The following is a 19,095-nucleotide window of genomic DNA, read 5'->3' as shown; positions in this document are numbered from 1 at the left end:
TGGGCTGGGGATGAGACCCACAGGCCAGGCCCTGCTGGAGACCATGTGCTGTATTTACCTCTTCTTCTGGGTTTTCCTGGTGTTCCTTTTCTTGCCTCCATAGCAGGCAGACTCCGAAAAGAGCACAGAATATTTCTGCAGCAGCTCCTCCCTGCGTTTACTTCCTTTCCGCTCCAGCTCCCTCAGTTCCTTCTCCTGCTTCTTCAGGAGCCTCAGAAAGACCTTAATCTGCTGCAGCTCCGCGAGGCTGGCTGTCTGGGGCTCTGAAATAGAAAATAAAGAGAGGCTGTTTCTCTCACCCAGCATTTCTCAACCTGCTGCGATGCCTTTGGGGGTCAGACAGTTTTTTCAGCACTGCCTTCATTCAGCTTTTTCTCCCTCTTCTCAGCATCCCACGCAGCTCAGGTCACCACCTGGTGGATGCCTGGCATGGGATGGCCAGAAGAATTGCTGCCTTGTGGTGTTCTGGCCAGAGGAACACACTGGTGGTGCTGTGCCAGGCTGTCTGTCGTGTGCCTTGCACCCTTTTCCACAATTCTAAGTATCCCAAGGATAGCACAATTGTAGGCGACTTGGGGGCTCTAATTATAAGGGAAAAGCTTTGTTATTTCATTACTTATTATTTCGCAAAACTGAGTTACAAAGAGAGGTGCTTTCATCCCTTCCAGTTTTAGTGTCTGGAATTTCTTCATTTGTGAGGAATAAATGAGAGATTTTTTGAGGCAAATGGCAAAGTGGGGAAGGATGCCTGTGAACTGCTGGAGAACTTGTTATCTGGCAGCAGCAAGTCAGTCAGATGTGGTTATCTGTGGCACAAAGGCCACAGGGAGTTACCTTCTCAGGGGAAGTCACTTTTTTTTTTTTTGGCTTGGAATGTGTAAAAATTCACAGAACTTGTGGGTGTGTCTGCAACATGATGCTGCGCAGGGTCAGCTCCTTCGAAAAGGCTTGTACTGAGGAAATGCCAGGGTACGGCTTAAACACAAGACTATAGACTCTCAAACCAGAGCCCACGGTGCTTCCACACAATGTGATGCTTTTTACCAGAGAACATATTTAAAGTCATTATAGCTCTGTCCAGGGCAACGTTTTATTTCAGGGATAACTTTTAAACTGCTGCAACCACTGGCCTCGGAGGGGTAAAGCTGGAGCAGTCCGAAGCTCTTCTGCCCTACCCGTGCAGATGACCAGCAAGGCAGGGACCGTGGCAACTTCAAGCCTCTTTTCTCCTCGAGACTGGCTGTGAGCTCCATCCCAGCCAGAGAGCTCCATCCCAGCTGAAGAGCTTGCCGCACACCATGGCACTTGTCAAAATGGGCAAACGGTTTGTCTTTAGTGCTGGCTACAACAGGCAGGGTTGGGTCAGGTTTTTTTTTTAATTTGCAAAACAGGGTTCATCTCTATCCCCGTCAGAAATTGGGCAGAGAGGGAATGTAGGATTGACTGACGGGGCCGCAGCCCACGTGAGCAGCATGAGAGGAGTTAATTACCTGCAATCTGCATCACTTCGATCACATTTTCATCCTTGGCAAAAGCTGCGGCTCCTGAAATCACAAAAGAGGTTCCTGATTACGTTCTATCTCGGCTCTTCGGGTTGAAAACGGATGGCGGAGAGCTCCTCAAGAACACGGGCCACATGAAGGATGTTGGTGTGACTACAAAGGAATTAATTCAGCTGCTGAGATGCTTAAGTGCTTGGGAACTTTGTTAGCAGGGTCATCAGAAGGGGAACAGGACTCTCTGCTTTGCCAGAGAAAAAGGGCATTGGCTTTGTATTAGCTGGATATTGCTGGGGAGGATTTGGCACATGTAAACTTGGTTTGATTGGGTGGGAAAGATGTTCTGGGCTGAAATTTGAGAAAACCCATTGTTTTGATACCAACATGTTTGAAAGGACACTAATGACACTGATACAGTTTATATGGAAGAAACACTGATCAGCTGTCTATTACTCTAAAGCACAACAGAAGACAATGAGGTAATTAAGTGAATGGTAGGGGATGTGCTCTTACCTAACCTGAAATTATTCTATCAGTTAGTTTGGATTAGAAGTGTGTTTGAGGAACATTCCTTCTGTCACCTTCCCCAATACTACACCTTTAACATCTGTTTTGTATCTTGTTTTGTAAGGCCAAGAAGGTGCCAGTGTGAAAGGAACAAACATACTGTTAGGAAGATCTTTCTCTGCTAGAGCTTCTTTAAACCTAGCAATAAATGCTTTGTCTTTTGATTTCTACTAAAGCAAATCCATAACTTTTTTTCAACTCATTTGGTCAGAGTGAAGTAGTTTTTGCCCTTGTTATGTTAACGGGTTCCCATTTACTCTAGTGGTCAAACCACAGGCCTGTGCCCCATTCCCACCCTTGCAGAATGCCAGCTGTGGGATCTGCTCACTCAGAGCTTGGACTGGATCTTATAGAGTTCGGGGTTCAGCTGAGCTCCCAGCTGTTATACAACTGGACACAGGTGCAAGCACAGCTTCACAAGGTACAGAGTTTTCAGGGGGATCTAAACGTACTTAAAAATGTCAGAAATCAACAGTGATCTACAGAAAGAGGCCCTTGAAAAGAACAACAGAGGTGAAGAGCAGTGAGGTATTATGGGATGAAACCAAGCCAGATCTTAACACCTTTGTCTCACAAATATCCAGAATTACCAAGTCTTTGCTCAAAATCAATATCCAACCTCCAGTTTTACACTTCAGATGAGAGACTGCATCTCTGCCGCAGGCCACTTCCTGCTAGGACAGTGGTTATATCCCAGGGAACTCTGTGCTGAACCTGGAAAACCGAGCGCATCTACCAGAGACCTCAGCGTCTGCACACAGGGAGCAGCAGCACGACTGGAGGGGAGAGCCAGTGTTCACGCCAGTTGGGCCTTCAGCATGTTTCTGGGTATTCTCAGTAGATACCTGAGATGGCTTTTCCATTGAGGAGTAAAAAAGTTTTCACATCACACTCCCTCCAGCCCAGTCAGGGGATAACTACAACTTTTATCCTGCTTCAGCAGGGGAGCATCCTGCTTCGGCAGGGGAGTTGGACTAGATGATCTTTATGGTCCCTTCCAACTCTAAAAATTCAGTGAAATTCAGTGAAATTTTGCCATTAATGACAAAGAGCAGAATTTAAGTTGGTGCCTTGGCCCGAGATGTTCTGACCCCGTTAGCAAGGTTCTTCAGCCTCCAGCTCTGTCTCTTTCAACCTGTTGAGCCCAGGCTTTCCCTTCTACTTGTAGCTCAGCCCCCCCCCGCCAGCGTTACCTGTGGGCCCGTTGGAAAGAGGAGCGCTGAATTTCCCAGCGGAGTCTGGCATCCCGTTAGTTTCGGCAGATGAGACGTTCCTCTGTGTGCCAAGTCTCTACAGCAAAGATCAGAGGTCCAGCAAAGCTCTGTTATTTCAGGCTGAATCCATGCAACGCGTTTTAGAGACAATGACAGAACCTGGAAAACCTTACCTCCCCCGAGCCATCTTTCAGCTTATCTGATCTCTTGTCTTGCAGACTGAAGAACTTAATGGGGTTGGAGAGAGCAATAGTCAGATCTAGAAACAAAGAGGAAGTCTTTGCTCACGTTATCAAATAACTCATTCTACTATGATTTTCCTTCCCTTCTGGTTTCCTTTCTGGCCCAGGACAGGAGATGGTGGAGAATATTTTGTATTCTCTGCTTCTAACAAGCTTCTCCCAGACACCACCCAGGGAGGGGACGGTCATCACCTTAGTCCCTGTCTGAGGTGATGGCTCACCACTGATATTGAGGGCAGCTCTGAGAAGAGCATTTTGCTCCCAAAATCCAAAGCCAGGTTAAGACTTTCCTAACCTGACAGCTCCCTGCTCCAACTCCAGTCCAATGCTGTATAAACTTGGTCTTTTTTACAAATATGTGTTAAAACCATCAATTTGACAGGATATCCCCCATGAAGAAGATTCATTTGTATAAACACAGAGGAAGAGAGAGGAAACATGAGAAGTATTCACAACAACAACTGTGGCTGATGCTGTCACATTCTGCACGGTTTTGTTCAAGATCATTAAAAGTTCTGTTGTTAATCCCTTCAGTGGGGCTTCTTCCCTGATTCATCTCTCCCTGTGTGACCATTCCCTTTTTAAAGGCCGATCACTGTAGCTCAGTACCAGCGAGAACATCTCTCTCTTCCAACAGGGAAGAGGAACTCTCCTGTGCTCCCTAAAGCCCTATTCATAGAATCACAGAATCATAGAGTGATTTGGGTTGGAAGGGACCTTAAAGATCACCCAAGTTCAATGATGGGGGGGGGACACCTCCCACCAGACCAGGTTGCTCCAAGCCCCCTCCAACCTGGCCTTGAACCCCTCCAGGGATGGGGCAGCCACAGCTTCTCTGGGCAACCTGGGCCAGGCTCTCACCACCCTCACAGCAGAGAAGTTCTTCCCCACATCTCATCTCAATCTCCCCTCTGTCAGTGTCAAACCCTTCCCCCTTGTAAGCCCCCAATAGTTATCACCTCTTCACGTGAGGAAACCTCTCCCTGCCTCTGAATAAAAGTAGTAAAAAGGCTGACCCACTGCAAACCAGAGAGACAGTTCCACCTGCACTGCACCTCTGGCGTGTCCCTCAGCCCTTACGGGGAACCAGTCACAGTTAGGGTGCAAGCACCCACTCTTCTGATGAGCGAGGCTGTGACAGGGTGTTGGCATCTCCTCAAGTCCCACCCTGACAAGGAATTAAGGGTGCAGGAGGAAAGCACACCCCAGGCTGGAAATATGCTTCTGGATCCCAGTTTGAGCACCCCCCACACGCATTCTAAGGCGTAACTACCTGCCCACGCATCGGGAACATAATCCTTCACTTCCAGGTACACAAAGAGGGAAGGCATGGTGAGGGGCATGTTGCTCTCACTGCGGAGACAAATGTGGTGATAGCCTGAAAGCAGAAAGCACAAGAGCTGAGCTGACAGAATCTCTGTCCCTTCTCTCTGTGTTCCAACAGTAAAAGAGTCTCTCCTTACAGGAGGGCATGGAGAACATATCACGGAATTAAGCTAAGGTAATAGGATGAATTTGAAGGCTCCACTGCCTCCAGGAATGGAGATTAAGTAGCAAAATACACAGATGTTTGTGTCTTCTTTACAGCTTCCAGTGGACAGGTCTCAAGGGCACAAAAGCTGAAGGAATTTCCACAAAATTTACCTGAGTGCATTGCAATAATGGGAATGACACGATGGCCGATGAACTTCCCTCCTTCCTCCAAAGCCACAATTTTGAGAGATGCCAACTCAGGCATCATGATCTAAGGAAAAAACAGAGTAAGGCACCAGTGTCCTCACCTCTAACAGCATCCTGGCTCCACTAAGCAGAGCTTTACTCTCTCCTCCTTCCACCAAAACAACGCCATCTCGCCAAGGAAGTCATTGCCTACTTCTGCATCTTGTAATTTAAGGCTACAGTTTATCACGGACATAAATGAATTCACAGAAATGCCACAAACCACAGGCCTCTCAGAGGAGAGACAGGGATCACAGAAGATCCCCAAAGAAAAAATGGGGAAAGAAACCCCCAAACCACAGCTTCCCTGAAGCAATTCACCACAGAAGGGAAGGAACTCGGGAGGATAATTTCACAAGCTTGGGAACTTTGCCATAAGGGCTCTTGCCTCCCGCCTCCCCCATTTTCTTCTGCCATAAAATGAACTAAAAATTATTCTGCCAGAACTGAAGCCTGAAAAGTGTTTTCTGAAATGAGGATAATATTTATCTACCACATCACAAGTAGGCTGAAAATATCTGCGCTTTCAGTGTGCTCAACAGAGGTGAATTGTGTAACGTGTATTTTTTTGCTACTGAAAGGCCAGACATTACTTTCACCTTTGACTTAACTTCCTCGTACCCCGTAGCTGGATTAGTGACCACTGAATTCCTGTGGACAAACAGGGCAGCTTTCCGTATTCTGGCACAGAAACCCTCCCTCTGGTCCCACTACTCCTCCAGTTTGTCTGCTTCTCATTTACAATTTAACCACAGACACTCAGCTCCTTTCTGCTTCCTGGCGCTTGAAATTTTCAAAGCTGATGAGTCAATTGAGGCTGAAATGCACCACAAACAGGAGACTTCCAGAAACATTCCCAGCTACCCCGTGTCTGTTCAGGGAAATATTGATGGAGAGTTGGTTTGGAACTTAGCTGAGAAAGCAACACCTCAGGCCTTGTGTGTCTAAAGCCATGACCGGGATCTCCAGAAGGGAGTCCCTTCTGTCACTGACCTCTCAAGACACAGTGCTTGTGGCCACCAGGATCTTTAAGGATTCTCTGTCTAGATTACTATCAAATATCATTACCTTTTCAAAAACGAAAGCCTCCTCTTTCCACACAGGGTTAATGGAGTTGGCAGTGGAGGTCAGTTTGGTTCTGTATTTGCGTTTTGTGTCCCTTGGTAACCCAAACAGCTCCACTTCCACATAGGTCTTCACACTGCGGTCTGAGAGGAACTGCCCAGAGAGTATCTATGAACAAGCAGAAACTTAATTAGCAACTGCTGAAAAGAATAAAAGAGGAGAACCCACCCATACCTTCACCCCAAAGTCACTCTCCCACCCCAAAACATCTCCTCTGCTGCAGCTTCCAATCCACAACAGGCTCTTCTTTTACCTCCACCCATGTTTCTCGCTTCAGCACTTCAACCTCCTCCCTCCCCATCATCCCAGCCTTGGCTTCTTCTGTGTGGCAGATGCTAATTTTCCATTTTCATGCGATTATGATTAATTTAAAATAGTGAAAAGACTGGGAGTTTCCATGGTAACGTTCTCCCACAGGACTCTGGGGGTTCATGTGCCACTAAGAACCCTACTGGGTAATAAATAGCAGGGACGTAGATGCCAGTTATATACGTGGTGCCAGGAACTGGCTGCCGGGGGAGGAACAGCACCGTGGTGTGTACTTGCCGTGACAGAGAGGGTGCTTGCCACCACCACATCAATGCGGTCCACAGAGAAGGGGTCAAACTGCTTGTCCGGACGCCGCATGAATTCATGCTTGAGCAGGTAGCCACACTGGCCGTTGAACTCAAACAGAGCCATGTTCTGCTGCATGGGGACATCTGAGATAGAGGAGAGAAAAATTTCTGTGGGACCTCATCAGGTGGCTCATGTGCTACGGGTGAGCTGAAAGGTGCTGTACTTTCACAGCCCCTGCCAGTCAAGGGCTCACAAAGCCACTTCAAAAACTAATTAAGCCTCTCAGCACCCTACAGGGAAAAATATTACAGCAGCTGGTATACAAAAGGTAAGCGGTTTGCTTATGATTGCACCATAAGTCCTGGGTAGAACTAAATTAAAACCTATTTTAAGAAGTATCTGCTATTTTTGGGTGTGAAGTAAATAGTTGTCTGAACCCCTCTACTCCTTCCCTCTTTCAGTTTGGGTCTCCTCTCAGTCCATCTTCTCCTCTGCCACTTCTCTTGAGAACACTGTCTCGTGGTTTCTGTACCTGTCTTTGGTGTGACATCCTCATCACAACCCATCTCTCACTCTCTCCCTTTTAAGTAGCTTCTTTTCTTCTCCTACTGATCCTACAGCTGGTCTCCTACACTCTCTATACATAAGACATGGAGGAAGAGGGGTAAAGAATAGCTTTCTCTGGAGGCTTTTCTTTGTCTCCTTCTCATGCTAGATGTGCAGCAAGGCCCTTCTTCTATGTTCAGGTCAAAATACTGGAAATAACAGCAGAGACACCAGTCCCGTAGCCAGATGGAGCTCTGCCCGCTGCCTCGCAAAAGGGGAAGCAGCTCAGGGGAAGCGGGAGCTTCTGATGCATCGTCCACGTTATTTAGTCTGACATCATGTTACGAGACAGCCAGAGATGGTACCAGGCACTGGGTGATGGCAAACCCATGTATGTGTGTATGCACAAGTGTGTAGGACTGGACACAGGTCTGTGCTGGGCCTAGAAAAGTGCTTTTGGGCTGGGGGAGACGGAAAATAAAATAAGGCTGGTTTCAGGGAAACAGCAGTGGAGGAAGAGACAATGAAGATGAGCACACAGCCTCACCCCTTCAGAAGCTGGAGGACAACATGACACTCACCCATGGTCTGGAAGTTGAGTGCCACCATCTGACAGCCGACGTTCCAGAACATCTGGGGCATGTAATTAGAGGAGTCCATCCGGGTGCCTTTGGGATAAATCCGGCTCATCTGTCGCTTGTTGTATCTACAGTTGCTCTATAGGAAACAAGTCTGGAGCACTCCTTGTGTACCCTGGGGCTACCTCACGTACTCTGATTATGAAAGTTGTTTAAGCTCTGCTTCCGAACACTCAGAGCCTTCCAGACAAGAAGAAAGAAAGGCCTTGGCAACAACAGGCTCCTTTCCCACATCCTTTCCACTTAAGGACAAGCATCTAGTGTTCACTACAGCAGGACACATCCCGTGAATCTCTGGGCACAGCCCCCAAAGCCACCCTGGAAGACCCTGTGTCCCACCTGCAGGCTTTATATCTCTGATAAAAGAGTTTACCAGCTCCTGAAATCAGAAGCCAGTTGGCTGTGCCTCAGCCTTACCCAGATGTCAGGCTAGCTCTGATATTCCCTACAACCAACTGCGCGGGACCAAGGCTGCCAAAAGGATACTCCACAAACTGCATGGGGAACTTGGTTAGTAGATCGTAAGCCTTCAGCTCCGTGAAGGAAGAGATGACGTAACTCCGGTTCTTCTCTAGAAACAGAAGGTAAGAAAGCATTTAGAAGAAAGGCATGAACAGCCCCAACTGCGTGGGGGGAGCCTGATGGACCCAAGAAGCACTTGGCCTGTTTACTCCCACCTTCTACCAGGTACAGGTTTCTATCAAGGTAATTTACCTTTCTCTGGTCCCTTGAAAAGGGACTCAAGAATAATACTCCATAAAAGGTGATTTATTTTTACCAGGGAGACAATAGTTGTGCACTACAGGACAGGAACTCGATAGAGTACAGACAGGATGGGCTCACAAAGCTTAAATGGCAATAACTTTGTCCATCTCCTTCTGGATTTCAGTGCCATTTAGAGAATAGCTCCTGCCTGGAGTTTTAGTTCCATGTAAATCCAAATATTCAGTCTTGCACAAAGATCTTTATTTTGTCAAGTTTCCTCTTCTTCGCTCCCCTATTTTTTTTCTTTTTCTTTTCTTTCTTTCACCAAACCAGCTCACTCAAAGCTAGACCCAAATGTGGGAACCGTTTAGAGGAACCTATTGTGTCTGAAGAAATTGCATGCATTTTCAGTGTTTGAGCTCTTTCTCTGTCCAGTCACCGCAGAAGAGGAAGGCCAGTCGCGGACGTTAAGAAAAGCTGGGCTCATCCCTGCCCTCAGAAGCAGCAAGGCACATCCAGAGAGACGGCACTGCCCTCTGGGCTGTTTCTGTTCGTCCTCATCCGTGTAACTGGGAGCAGTATCAGACATAGCCCTGACTTCTCCTCACCAATTCCTTACTGCAGGGAGGAGGACAGAAGGGAAGCGTTCGAGAGAACACAACAGCAAACGGGTGAAAGCGAGTCACAAACAGCAGCATCTGAAAGCACTGCTCTCCCGGCTGAACAGAAATACTCGGGATTCTGAAAGAACTGAGTTTGACTTACGGGCAGAGACTTCAAAGGAGTCAAATTTGATGGGCTGTATGTAATTAACTAGGCTGGACATTTCCTCGTACGCCGTCACTTCCAAACCAGCAGTGCCCTGAGCAGAAAGCAAAATCCAAGAGAAGATACATGGAGAGACCTTTCCTAGAGATGGAACAAAACACACTTGGGCTTCACAACCAGAGAACTCTGGTGGCTGCCCCCACCAGAGCACACCAGTTTCTTTGGCTTCCTGGTCCTACAGTTACATTGTGGGCAGCATGGTCGGGGCACAGAGTTTCTAAGCAGCTTGGAAAAAACTGGAACTGAGGCATATGGGGAGGTATCAGTAGGTAAGAAGCCCAGGACCTCGTTAATCTCTCAAGGCATGGAGCCTGGGACAAACTGGGGTCATTGTTTTCCCTTCTCTCTGAGCGATACTGGGAGAGGGAAATAGGAAATGGATTTTTTTTATTCAAGGGAATGCAGATCTCCTCCTTCCCCCTTCAGCAGCAGCACTTCATGTTTCGGTAGCAACTTTTATCAGACTAAGGCTAAGCGTCTCCGAACACCCCGGAGGCAAACAATTATCTCCAAATCATGCAGAATATCAAAGGCAGAGTCAGAAGTAAGAACTCTTCTGCCATATTCTCTATGTGAGCAATGTCATTTCTCTTACTCAGTTTCTCCGGCAGAAGTCATGTTGTCACAGGAGAAGGAAAGCCCCGACTGGTCACAGCACTCTTCATTCCCCTTTGCATTTTGGGTTCATCTCGACTCAATGTGGTGAGGCCCCAGAAAAAACTGGAGGCCAGAAAAAAAACCAGAAAAGGAACAGAAACAACAGTGACAGTACCTCATCTGACTGCATCTTTTTAATTTCCTCTTCATCCAGGTTTCCGAGATGTTCATCCTCTTCCTCTGGTTCCTCTTCAGCCACATCACCTGCCCAGACTAAGACACAGAGCCCACATCAGCAGCACGGATCAGTAACACACCGAGACAAGACACTGCAGATTCCTAGCAATGGAGAGCTCTGCAAAACCTCACAATCAAGTCATGCAGGAACAAGAAGCGGAAGAATCATACAATTTGATTAGCCAAATCCAAATACGGACCAACCCACTCTGGACTAGCACATTCAGGAGACCAAACCATTCCTCCTGCAGAATTCCCTCACACCCCAAGAGTGACAATCACAGTGCTGTTTTCCCCACCAAGGTTGTACATATTCATGGCAATAAATGTCCATTTCTAGGTGCTCTGTGGTGGCGTTCACCTTGTCTTCATATGGCTTCATGTGCTCCTACCATCACAGGGACTGATAATTCACTGTTCTACCACAGGGTCTCTGAGCCCAAGAGGTGACAGCCTCGAGACTGGAGGAGGGGAGGGGAGAGGGGCTGAAGGTCCTACAAACCTTCAAGAACCTCAAGGTGAAGAAATAGGCCATGGTGAATTTGTGGTTATCAGGAGATACAAGCAGTAAAGAATTATCCATCCTTCCATCAACCCAGTAGCCAGCACGTATCCATGAATTCCCAACTCGTGCAGCCGTATGCCTCAGAGTAGGCCCAAGAGTTGCCTGATGGGCAGGGCATAAGCTGATTGTCTCTTTTGGTTGGGATGAAGGGTTTAAAAATATTCTGAAGATTTAATTTCTCTTCAAAGCTTATGCTGCTCCTTTAGATAACCGAATTAATGACTAGTATCGGCTTGCCTCAAGCTAGTATTGGGTGATTTGGAAGGTCTCCAGTGGGCCAGACTCGCTCGTCTGGCTGTACTAGCCCCGTTTTCCCTTCAGACATACCAGTATCTTCAGCATCCATTGGCATTGGCTGCTCAGTGATTTCTGGTTCCACGTTCCTCCCTTTCTTCAAAGAGTTCTGCCTCTTCCCAGATACAGATTGTTTCTTTTTGTTCTTAATCAAGATTTTCCCTAAGAGGTCCTTAGGACTTGGTAAAGGAGCTCCTGGCTTCAGCTGCAACAGATAAACTTCATACTGAATTTTCATCACAAAGAATTCAAACACTCGTCTCTCCTGTCCCTCCCAGTACCATTCCCCCGGCCATTTACTGGAGCATGGACACATCTCTCACCCACTGTATTCCTTAATTTCTCCATCTGCCAGCGTTCCCCACTATATCTATGTGATTATTTTTTTCCCTAAGTCTTCACCTTCGGTTTCATACCAGCATTTTGCACCTCTTGGCCCTCTTACATTCTGCTGCCTGCACATGCCACGCTGTTCCCAGCCACCCAGCTAAGAAACCATCTCCATGGCCTGAGGGCATCCACACACCTCTGGCTTTCGCATCCCACCTACTTCTCTCGTTATCCCAGAGGCTCAGTCCTAGAGCAGCACTCAGGCCGTATTTAAACACTCTGCCTGCAGCAGATTTGAGAGAAAGATCCCAGAGTAGGTGGCTCGAGCCAGGGATGTGTGACTCAGATGCTTCCCGACCTACGCTCCCTGTACAGATAGCAACAGGCCTATGAATAATTTAGCTAATACCCCCAACTGTTTCTCCTCATACACATCCTCCCATTTCTGCCCATTGCCTGGACAACAACACAGGTCTGGACAGTGGACAACTGCTGACTTGCTCACTGTTTCCTTTCAGGTCTTCTTTTCATCTTAGTGCTTGAAAAGAGACGCTTGGGCGACGTGTCTCAGCCCCCCCATTACATATCCCAAGGAACTGCCCAATGCTTTGCAGAACACAGGCACTGCCCGTTATTTGTGAATCTGTGTCCCTTCCCAAGGCAGCTGAAGTAGCAGTGTGCATGGGGATCACCAAAGATGTCACCCTGTCCACAAAACAAGCAGCTGTTGATTAGGGACAGGCAGATTGGAGCTTCACTCAGCTACTCTCGAGCACAGAGCTGTGCTTGTCACGGACCTGGAAGGGAGTGTTTCCAGGTTGGTAACAGGAATCGAGAAGCACTGGTAGAAGAGCCTGAAACGCTACTAAGTCCTCGTTCCTGTTTTTTTCCCAAACAAATGCTGGCAGACAGATTTGAAACAGTTCTGTGTACAAAAATACACTGACTCATCTTGGTACCACTGGTCCAGCTTGGTTACCCAGGGCTCAGTTTCCAGAGTCACTCAGGTCACACAGCGGTAAATAAGAGCAGAGTCAGGGAAGTGCTCAGGAAAACCTCTGAGACTGAGAGGTCTTCCCTCCACTTACTGTGTTGCTCACTCCTAGAACCAGGCTCATTTGTCCACGGCATCACCTTCTCTTTCACTGCCCTTGTATCTGTTGTGGCATCTCCTGGCACCAGGAGTGACCGGTTTTTTTCAGAAAGACCTCTCCACCAGTCTCCTTTCCCAGCTTCCACTTACTGGGTATTTTTCCAGCGGCTCTGTCAGCAGCATATCCCCAAAAATGGTTCGGCAGTACTCGGCCATCTTCGCCTGCTGCTTGGGCCTAAGGAACAAAGAGATGAAGCAGGAGTGAACAGGAAAACAGATGCCCAAATCCAGAGCTAAGTATGAACAACCATCACAAGATTCATGTACTCTACCCAGAAAACCACCTTTGCCTTCACTCAGACAGCTATGCACATCTTGAATCATAGGGTGACAGAATGGTTTGGGTTGGAAGGGACCTTAAAGACCCCCCCAGTGCCACCCCCTGCCCTGGGCAGGGACACCTCCCACCAGAGCAGGTTGCCCCAAGCCCCCTCCAGCCTGGCCTTGAACCCCTCCAGGGATGGGGCAGCCACAGCTTCTCGGGGCAACCTGGGCCAGGCTCTCACCACCCTCACAGCAAAGAATTGCTTCCCCACATCTCATCTCCATCTCCCCTCTTCCAGTGTCAAACCCTTCCCCCTCCTCCTATGGCTCCCCTCCCTCATCAAGAGCCCCTCCCCATCTCTCCTGTAGGTCCCCTTCAGGTACCGGACTTGAAGTCCCTATCTATGCTGACTCCCTTTGTTCATACTCTGCCATCTCCAGCTAAAAGGCTGCACAATTGTGGTCACTCTCACTCTGCAGTCACTCTTATGGCTCATCTTTCAGCTGTGACCCACCTTCAGTTGCTTCAGAAATCTTAACTGATGTTTCATTTCAGCTCAGGCCCTCACTGACAACCCAGCAGCCCTTTTCTGCACACTTTCTGCTCTGGACAACAGAGAACACAGTTCTCCCACATCTGGTCCCCAGTCACCAGATACTCACGAGTCCACGTGGTTCTCAAAGGACAGGATGACAGGGTAGAGAGATGTTTTAAAAGCACTTTCTGCAATGGCCTCAATGGCATCCTAAAGGAGAAGCGATGTCAGAGAAAAGATTAGCACTCATTAATAGGAGCCGTGCAGCGATGGGCCCCCAAGATTCAGGTCTCAAAAATGATCGTTGTCAGGGGCTTCTCTTTGAAGTAACTGATCTTCTCCCAGTAAGAAGTTGAGAAGTGTCTTCTTTTTCATACCCGCCCAGATTTCCAGCTCCAGAGGATACAACGTGCAGCTAAACTTAATAGCTTGGTATAAAAAAAGAAGCCAAAGATGTAAGAGTATGAGCTTTTATTTTTCTTACATAGTTTAGTGTATACAGAAATGACGGCAGTCACCTAGCCACACAGGCATGGCACTGCCACACACACTTTGAATTGGTAGAAAAAGCCGTACGCAGCACCAGATGAAACTGCTTCAAACTCTATTTATACTTCCCTCTGAACCTGTCTGATTTTCTATCATTTCACCTGCTTATAAATCCCTTCTGTCTAGCAGCAAACTGGAATGTTCAGTAACCAGCAGTGCTGACATTTCAAATGCAAATACCATGGAAATCTTCTCAGCATTAATGATGTAAGAAAAAAAATAAAATCCTATTTTCCCCAAGCTCCTGTTGAACTGCCACAAACTTTCCACTATTTTCTTTTCTGGTGCTGCTAATTGACAGGTTAAAGAAGTGTCATTTGCTCCTTTGCAAATACAGTCCCCTACTCCCCCCAAAATCCACGGTTCCATCCATGATCTTAGCCCGGAGGGAAGCTGCCGCGGCTGCTCCTCCATGGACCACGTGGACTTTCCTGAAAACTGCAAGGGTCAGAGGAGGGGAAGCTACAGAAAAAGCTACTAAAAGGCCCCAGGCAATGGTAGAAGAGGGAGAGAGGTGTGGAGGGAAAGATCTACATATTATGTAAAACTAAAACCCGGGCACATGATGCGTTAACAGGTTATAATTTCCTTGAGGTACAGTCTCATGCTTTAGCAGAACTCTGCAATTACAGCGGCTACAGCTGTCATTATTTCTCCTGTTTTAGGGAACTGCTGTGCAGAAAGCAGCAGTGGTACTACAGAATGTGGGAAATTACTGACACTGAGTATGACAATATCTCTGATCTTAAGGATTGGGGTTTTTTTTTCCCCCCACATAAATATTTTAGTAGTAGTGAAGCACAGGAACTGGGGAAAATATATGGAATAAGAATAAATAGCTTTAAAAAGAATCTAAACTGCCTCTGCCTGTTGGCAGCAGCTGTGCAAAGGAGTGCAGAAAAAATAAGTGTGTTGCCTTGTTTTTTAACCTGCAAGCTCTTTGGAGCCGCTGTGGTTAAATGCCCTCTATTTCCAAGGGAGAAGCAGGCTTTGCGCTGCGCTTCTGAGTCCTGGGAGCCGACTGCTCAGGGACACCGTCCGCCCAGCACACCAGAGGGCAGCTGTAATTAGGAAGTAATTGAAACTATTCCTCCAAAGCACCACCACATGAGGCTGAGAGCCACAGAAACCTGCCGCAGCCCAGGGAGAAGATAAACTCATTTTAACCATTTGTTTTCTAAAACCCACCTTGTTTATTTCCCTGATGTACAATGTACAACTACCCATAAATTCACAGAATCCCAGAAAGATATGGGGTTGGAAGGGACCTCTGGAGATCATCTAGTCCAACCCCCTGCCAGAGCAGGTCCACCCAGAGCAGGTCCCACAGGAACGTGTCCAGGTGGGGTTTGAATGTCTCCAGAGAAGGAGACTCCACCACCTCTCTGGGCAGCCTCTTCCAGGGCTCTGCCACCCTCACAGGAAAGAAGTTCCTCCTCATGTTTAGATGGAACTTCTTATATTCAAGTTTGTACTTGTTGCTCCTTGTCCTGTCACTGGGCACCACTGGAAAAAGACTGGCCCCATCCTCCTGACACCCACCCTTTAAATATTTATAAGCATTGATCAGATCCCCCCCTCAGTCTTCTCTTCTCCAGACTAAAAAGACCCAAGTCCCTCAGCCTTTCCTCATCAGAGAGATGCTCCAGGCCCCTCATCATCTTTGTAGCCCTCTGCTGGACCCTCTCCAGCAGTTCCCTGTCCTTCTTGAACTGGGGAGCCCAGAACTGGACCCAGTGCTCCAGATGGGGCCTCACCAGGGCAGAGCAGAGGGGGAGGATGACCTCTCTCAACCTGCTGGCCACGCTCTTCTTGATGCCCCCAGGATGCTATTGGCCTTCTTGGCCACAAGGGCACATTGCTGGCTCATGGTCATCCTGTTGTCCACCAGGACTCCCAGGTCTTTCTCCTCAGAGCTGCTCTCCAGCAGGTCAGCCCCAACCTGTCCTGGTGCAGGGGGTTATTCCTCCCCAGGTGCAACACCCTACACTCGCCCTCGTTGAATTTCATCAGGTTCCTCTCTGCCCAACTCTCCAGGTCTTGCTATATGGCAGCACAGCCCTCTGGTGTGTCAGCCACCCCTCTCAGTTTTGCGTCATCAGCAAAATCCACCATCCTCGTGCAACCTTCTGTCCATACATCCATCTTGCTACACAGCTCATCGCTCCTACCCCCGCGTTTCCCTCATTCATTCATCTTCACCCAGCTAACAACCTCTCTCCTGGTCCTCCCACTCCACAAATGTACACAAACTCCAACCTATTGGATATTTGCTCATCTTTCATTCTATCTACACATTCATTCACTTGTCATCTCGCCATCAATCTTTTCCTCTCAAACATCTCTGCCCTCGGCCCATCCATTTGACAGGTCCCTCTGCCAGAGATGAGTCTAAAACCAGCAGGGGAAAGTGTGTACAGAGAAAACTCTTTCCGTACCTTGAAGAGGATCTCGGTTGTCATGGTGAAGCCATGAGTGATGATGGGCTCCTCATCCGGGGGCCGGCCCTTCCAGCAGTCCAGCTCCACACAGCGGCAGCCGGCCAGCAGCGTCTGGCGATACATTTCAGGAGAGGAGATGCCAGAAAACTGCCCCGCTGGAGGAGAGCAGAAGCTCCACGTTAGCTACTCGTGTGGGACAGCTTCCGCACAAATGGGAGCAACAGAACTCTCTGCCACCCTCGAGCAGGTGTACGTGGCAGACTGGCAAGAGGTTTTCAGTTACAGGGTGACATTTCTTCTTGGCTCATTTAAGCACCAAGCACCTCAGAGTGCATTGCAGCCCTCAGCCCTCCAAACGTGAGGGCAGATACATCCACCCGACCGATTGCCAGCCTCGCTCATCCCCGCCCCGATGGTAGGACATCCGTGTTGGAGCGGAGGCAGACTCTGGAATTGCCCATTACCTGTTAAATACGTGTTGTGTGATGAATTGATGAAGTAGTGTGAGAGCGGCTGGGTCATGTCCTGGTACAGCACCAATTTGTCCAGTGCTATCACGTTGTTCTCGGGGCCACAGAGGAACCAGACCATCCCCTCTGGAGACAACTGCCCTACATGGAAAACAAAGCTGTTAATAGTACTGAAACCAAAATGTTCTGGCACCTCCTTGCCCGTGCATTGCAACACAGTGAGAATTGTTTGCACAATTGCTCCCCTGGGAAGGTCAGGGCAGCAGAAGGTGCCAGACCCCCTGCTATTTTCATGCTACCTCTACAGCAAGCCTTTGGGGCTGAACAAGACTCACCTCTCTGGATGTTAATCCCGCTGGGCTCATACTTCTCTATCAGGCTCTGCACCTGCTCAGGTTTGGCTGGTGGGAAAAGGATGTCGTTGAGGCGCGAGTCTCGCTGCTTCTTGTTGATAAACTTTGCCAAGTGCTCCTTGGTCATGTAGGGCTTTGCTTTTAAATGGCTGAGGTGAGAGAATTACAGAGGAGCAGAGGTAAGGCCTTGTGTATTCCCCAGAAAACCTTTTCACAAGAGAGAGATCGGTCCTTCCTCAGGTTAGCAACAGCTGTCCGCCTCTCTGGGCCCACAAATTTCTGTTTTTTCTACATTTCTTCCCGTAAACAACACCTCCCACTGTGGCCTTTCTTCTTCCTAACTAATTCAGTACTGTGAAGAGGTTGTGCTGAGGGGAGCACAATGCGTATTTTGAGCCTCTGACTTGAACTCTGAAGGGACCTAAATTTCAGAGCACACAATTGCTTGCCCTGTGAAATCAAGTCCATGTGAGAAATCACAGATTCAGCTACTTGAAAAAAGGGTCACTGGCTGCTGGTGAGGATGACCTTATTTTTCAGCCCTCAAGGATTGTTCTCACGCGGTACATGGCCTAGCCACAAGCAGTATCACGTTAGCACGATCTAGTGTTGAACTGGAATCCACCTTCCTGAGGGTGACGGTTAGAGTCCACGCAGTGAGGCCTCATCCTTTTTATTCAGGCTTGAGTGAAAGTGTTAAGTGTACTAGCACTGTTTTCTGACCTCGGTTCTTGCCTGTCTAAGGCTTGAGATCAGACAAGCCCCGCAGCATAAAAGCCCCTTGCCTCTCCTTTTTGCCTGTCTTTTGCCACAAGAGATCAAGTTCTGTGCTGTGGCTTGAGGGGAACTTACTGTGAGGTAAAGATCTCATCGATCTCAGGCCGTGGGCACAGATTCATGAGGAAAGTTTTATACACGGTCTCAGGGAAGTCCTCTGGGTTGATGGCATCATTCTGAGAATGCAATAAGGACATGTCAGTATCACAAACCTGTGATGGCTTTCACTTCTCCATTAAAAAGCGACTGGAGCACTGGCAAGGCGCTCAGGGAAGAACAGATGAAGGAGAAGCACCACAATTCCCTATTTCAGACCAGACAGTTATTTAAACTGTCCCTCGGTGCTGCTTCTGTGATGATGGCATAAAGCTAGAGGTTGACACAGCGGTAGGACCTGTCAGAGGCCTGGATTGTACTCTCTGGGCTGGCAGAAGCACCAAGATCGACCATCAGATCTGTTGTTTCAAGGAGCAGACAGTGAAACAGGCGGAAGGGAACGTGCTGCTTCCTGTGCCACCCAGTGCAAGTGATGGACTCACAAGCCTTTGCAACACAAACAGTAAGAACTGATCCGAGCAGGCTGCAGTTAAGGCACGGCAGTGAGCGGTGAGGAAAAGGTTCCACAGCAACTAGAAGCAACTGGGCTGATGATCTTTTCATAGCCAAGAGCATCAGCAATAAAAAAATTATTCTCAAACTAGAGAGACCTTTGGCTACGTAGCGAAACCCTTACCTTGCCCTTTGGAAGATGACAAGCGCTTAGTGCTGCTTCCACCCTCTTCCTGTCCGCAGGAAACATCTGAAAAATACTGAGCAGACAGGGAAAGAAGGAATCACCACGATGCAGCAGGAGTGAAGTCCATCAGCCTGGGTTTGGGAGGCTGGGAC

The 19,095-nt window shown here is 48.2% G+C and overlaps 1 protein-coding gene across 2 annotated transcripts in view; it reads right to left on the bottom strand.

The window, feature by feature from the left end:
- Positions 1–19,095, bottom strand: part of PLCB2 (phospholipase C beta 2) — a 47,991-nt gene that overhangs the window by 9,965 nt on the left and 18,931 nt on the right. Inside the window, exons 7-26 of one of the 2 annotated variants that reach the window (XM_074148469.1) lie at positions 18,941–19,016; positions 18,283–18,383; positions 17,413–17,579; positions 17,072–17,218; positions 16,605–16,762; positions 13,745–13,827; positions 12,908–12,992; positions 11,368–11,539; positions 10,414–10,511; positions 9,579–9,675; positions 8,595–8,679; positions 8,052–8,176; positions 6,913–7,067; positions 6,310–6,474; positions 5,167–5,266; positions 4,796–4,900; positions 3,449–3,539; positions 3,260–3,354; positions 1,491–1,544; positions 59–263 (exon numbers count right to left, since the gene is read on the bottom strand). In XM_074148469.1, the coding sequence (XP_074004570.1) occupies positions 59–263; positions 1,491–1,544; positions 3,260–3,354; positions 3,449–3,539; positions 4,796–4,900; positions 5,167–5,266; positions 6,310–6,474; positions 6,913–7,067; positions 8,052–8,176; positions 8,595–8,679; positions 9,579–9,675; positions 10,414–10,511; positions 11,368–11,539; positions 12,908–12,992; positions 13,745–13,827; positions 16,605–16,762; positions 17,072–17,218; positions 17,413–17,579; positions 18,283–18,383; positions 18,941–19,016 (2,364 nt within the window). Of the gene's footprint in view, positions 1–58; positions 264–1,490; positions 1,545–3,259; positions 3,357–3,448; positions 3,540–4,795; positions 4,901–5,166; positions 5,267–6,309; positions 6,475–6,912; positions 7,068–8,051; positions 8,177–8,594; positions 8,680–9,578; positions 9,676–10,413; positions 10,512–11,367; positions 11,540–12,907; positions 12,993–13,744; positions 13,828–16,604; positions 16,763–17,071; positions 17,219–17,412; positions 17,580–18,282; positions 18,384–18,940; positions 19,017–19,095 lie in introns of both variants that reach the window. The other variant, XM_074148470.1, reaches the window with a different exon arrangement.

This window comes from Numenius arquata, chromosome 6, assembly GCF_964106895.1.
Source record: "Numenius arquata chromosome 6, bNumArq3.hap1.1, whole genome shotgun sequence".
NCBI classification, from domain to species: domain Eukaryota; kingdom Metazoa; phylum Chordata; class Aves; order Charadriiformes; family Scolopacidae; genus Numenius; species Numenius arquata.
The sequence above is the reverse complement of the archived record's forward strand: the minus strand, read 5'-3'. Positions and strand labels throughout refer to the sequence as shown.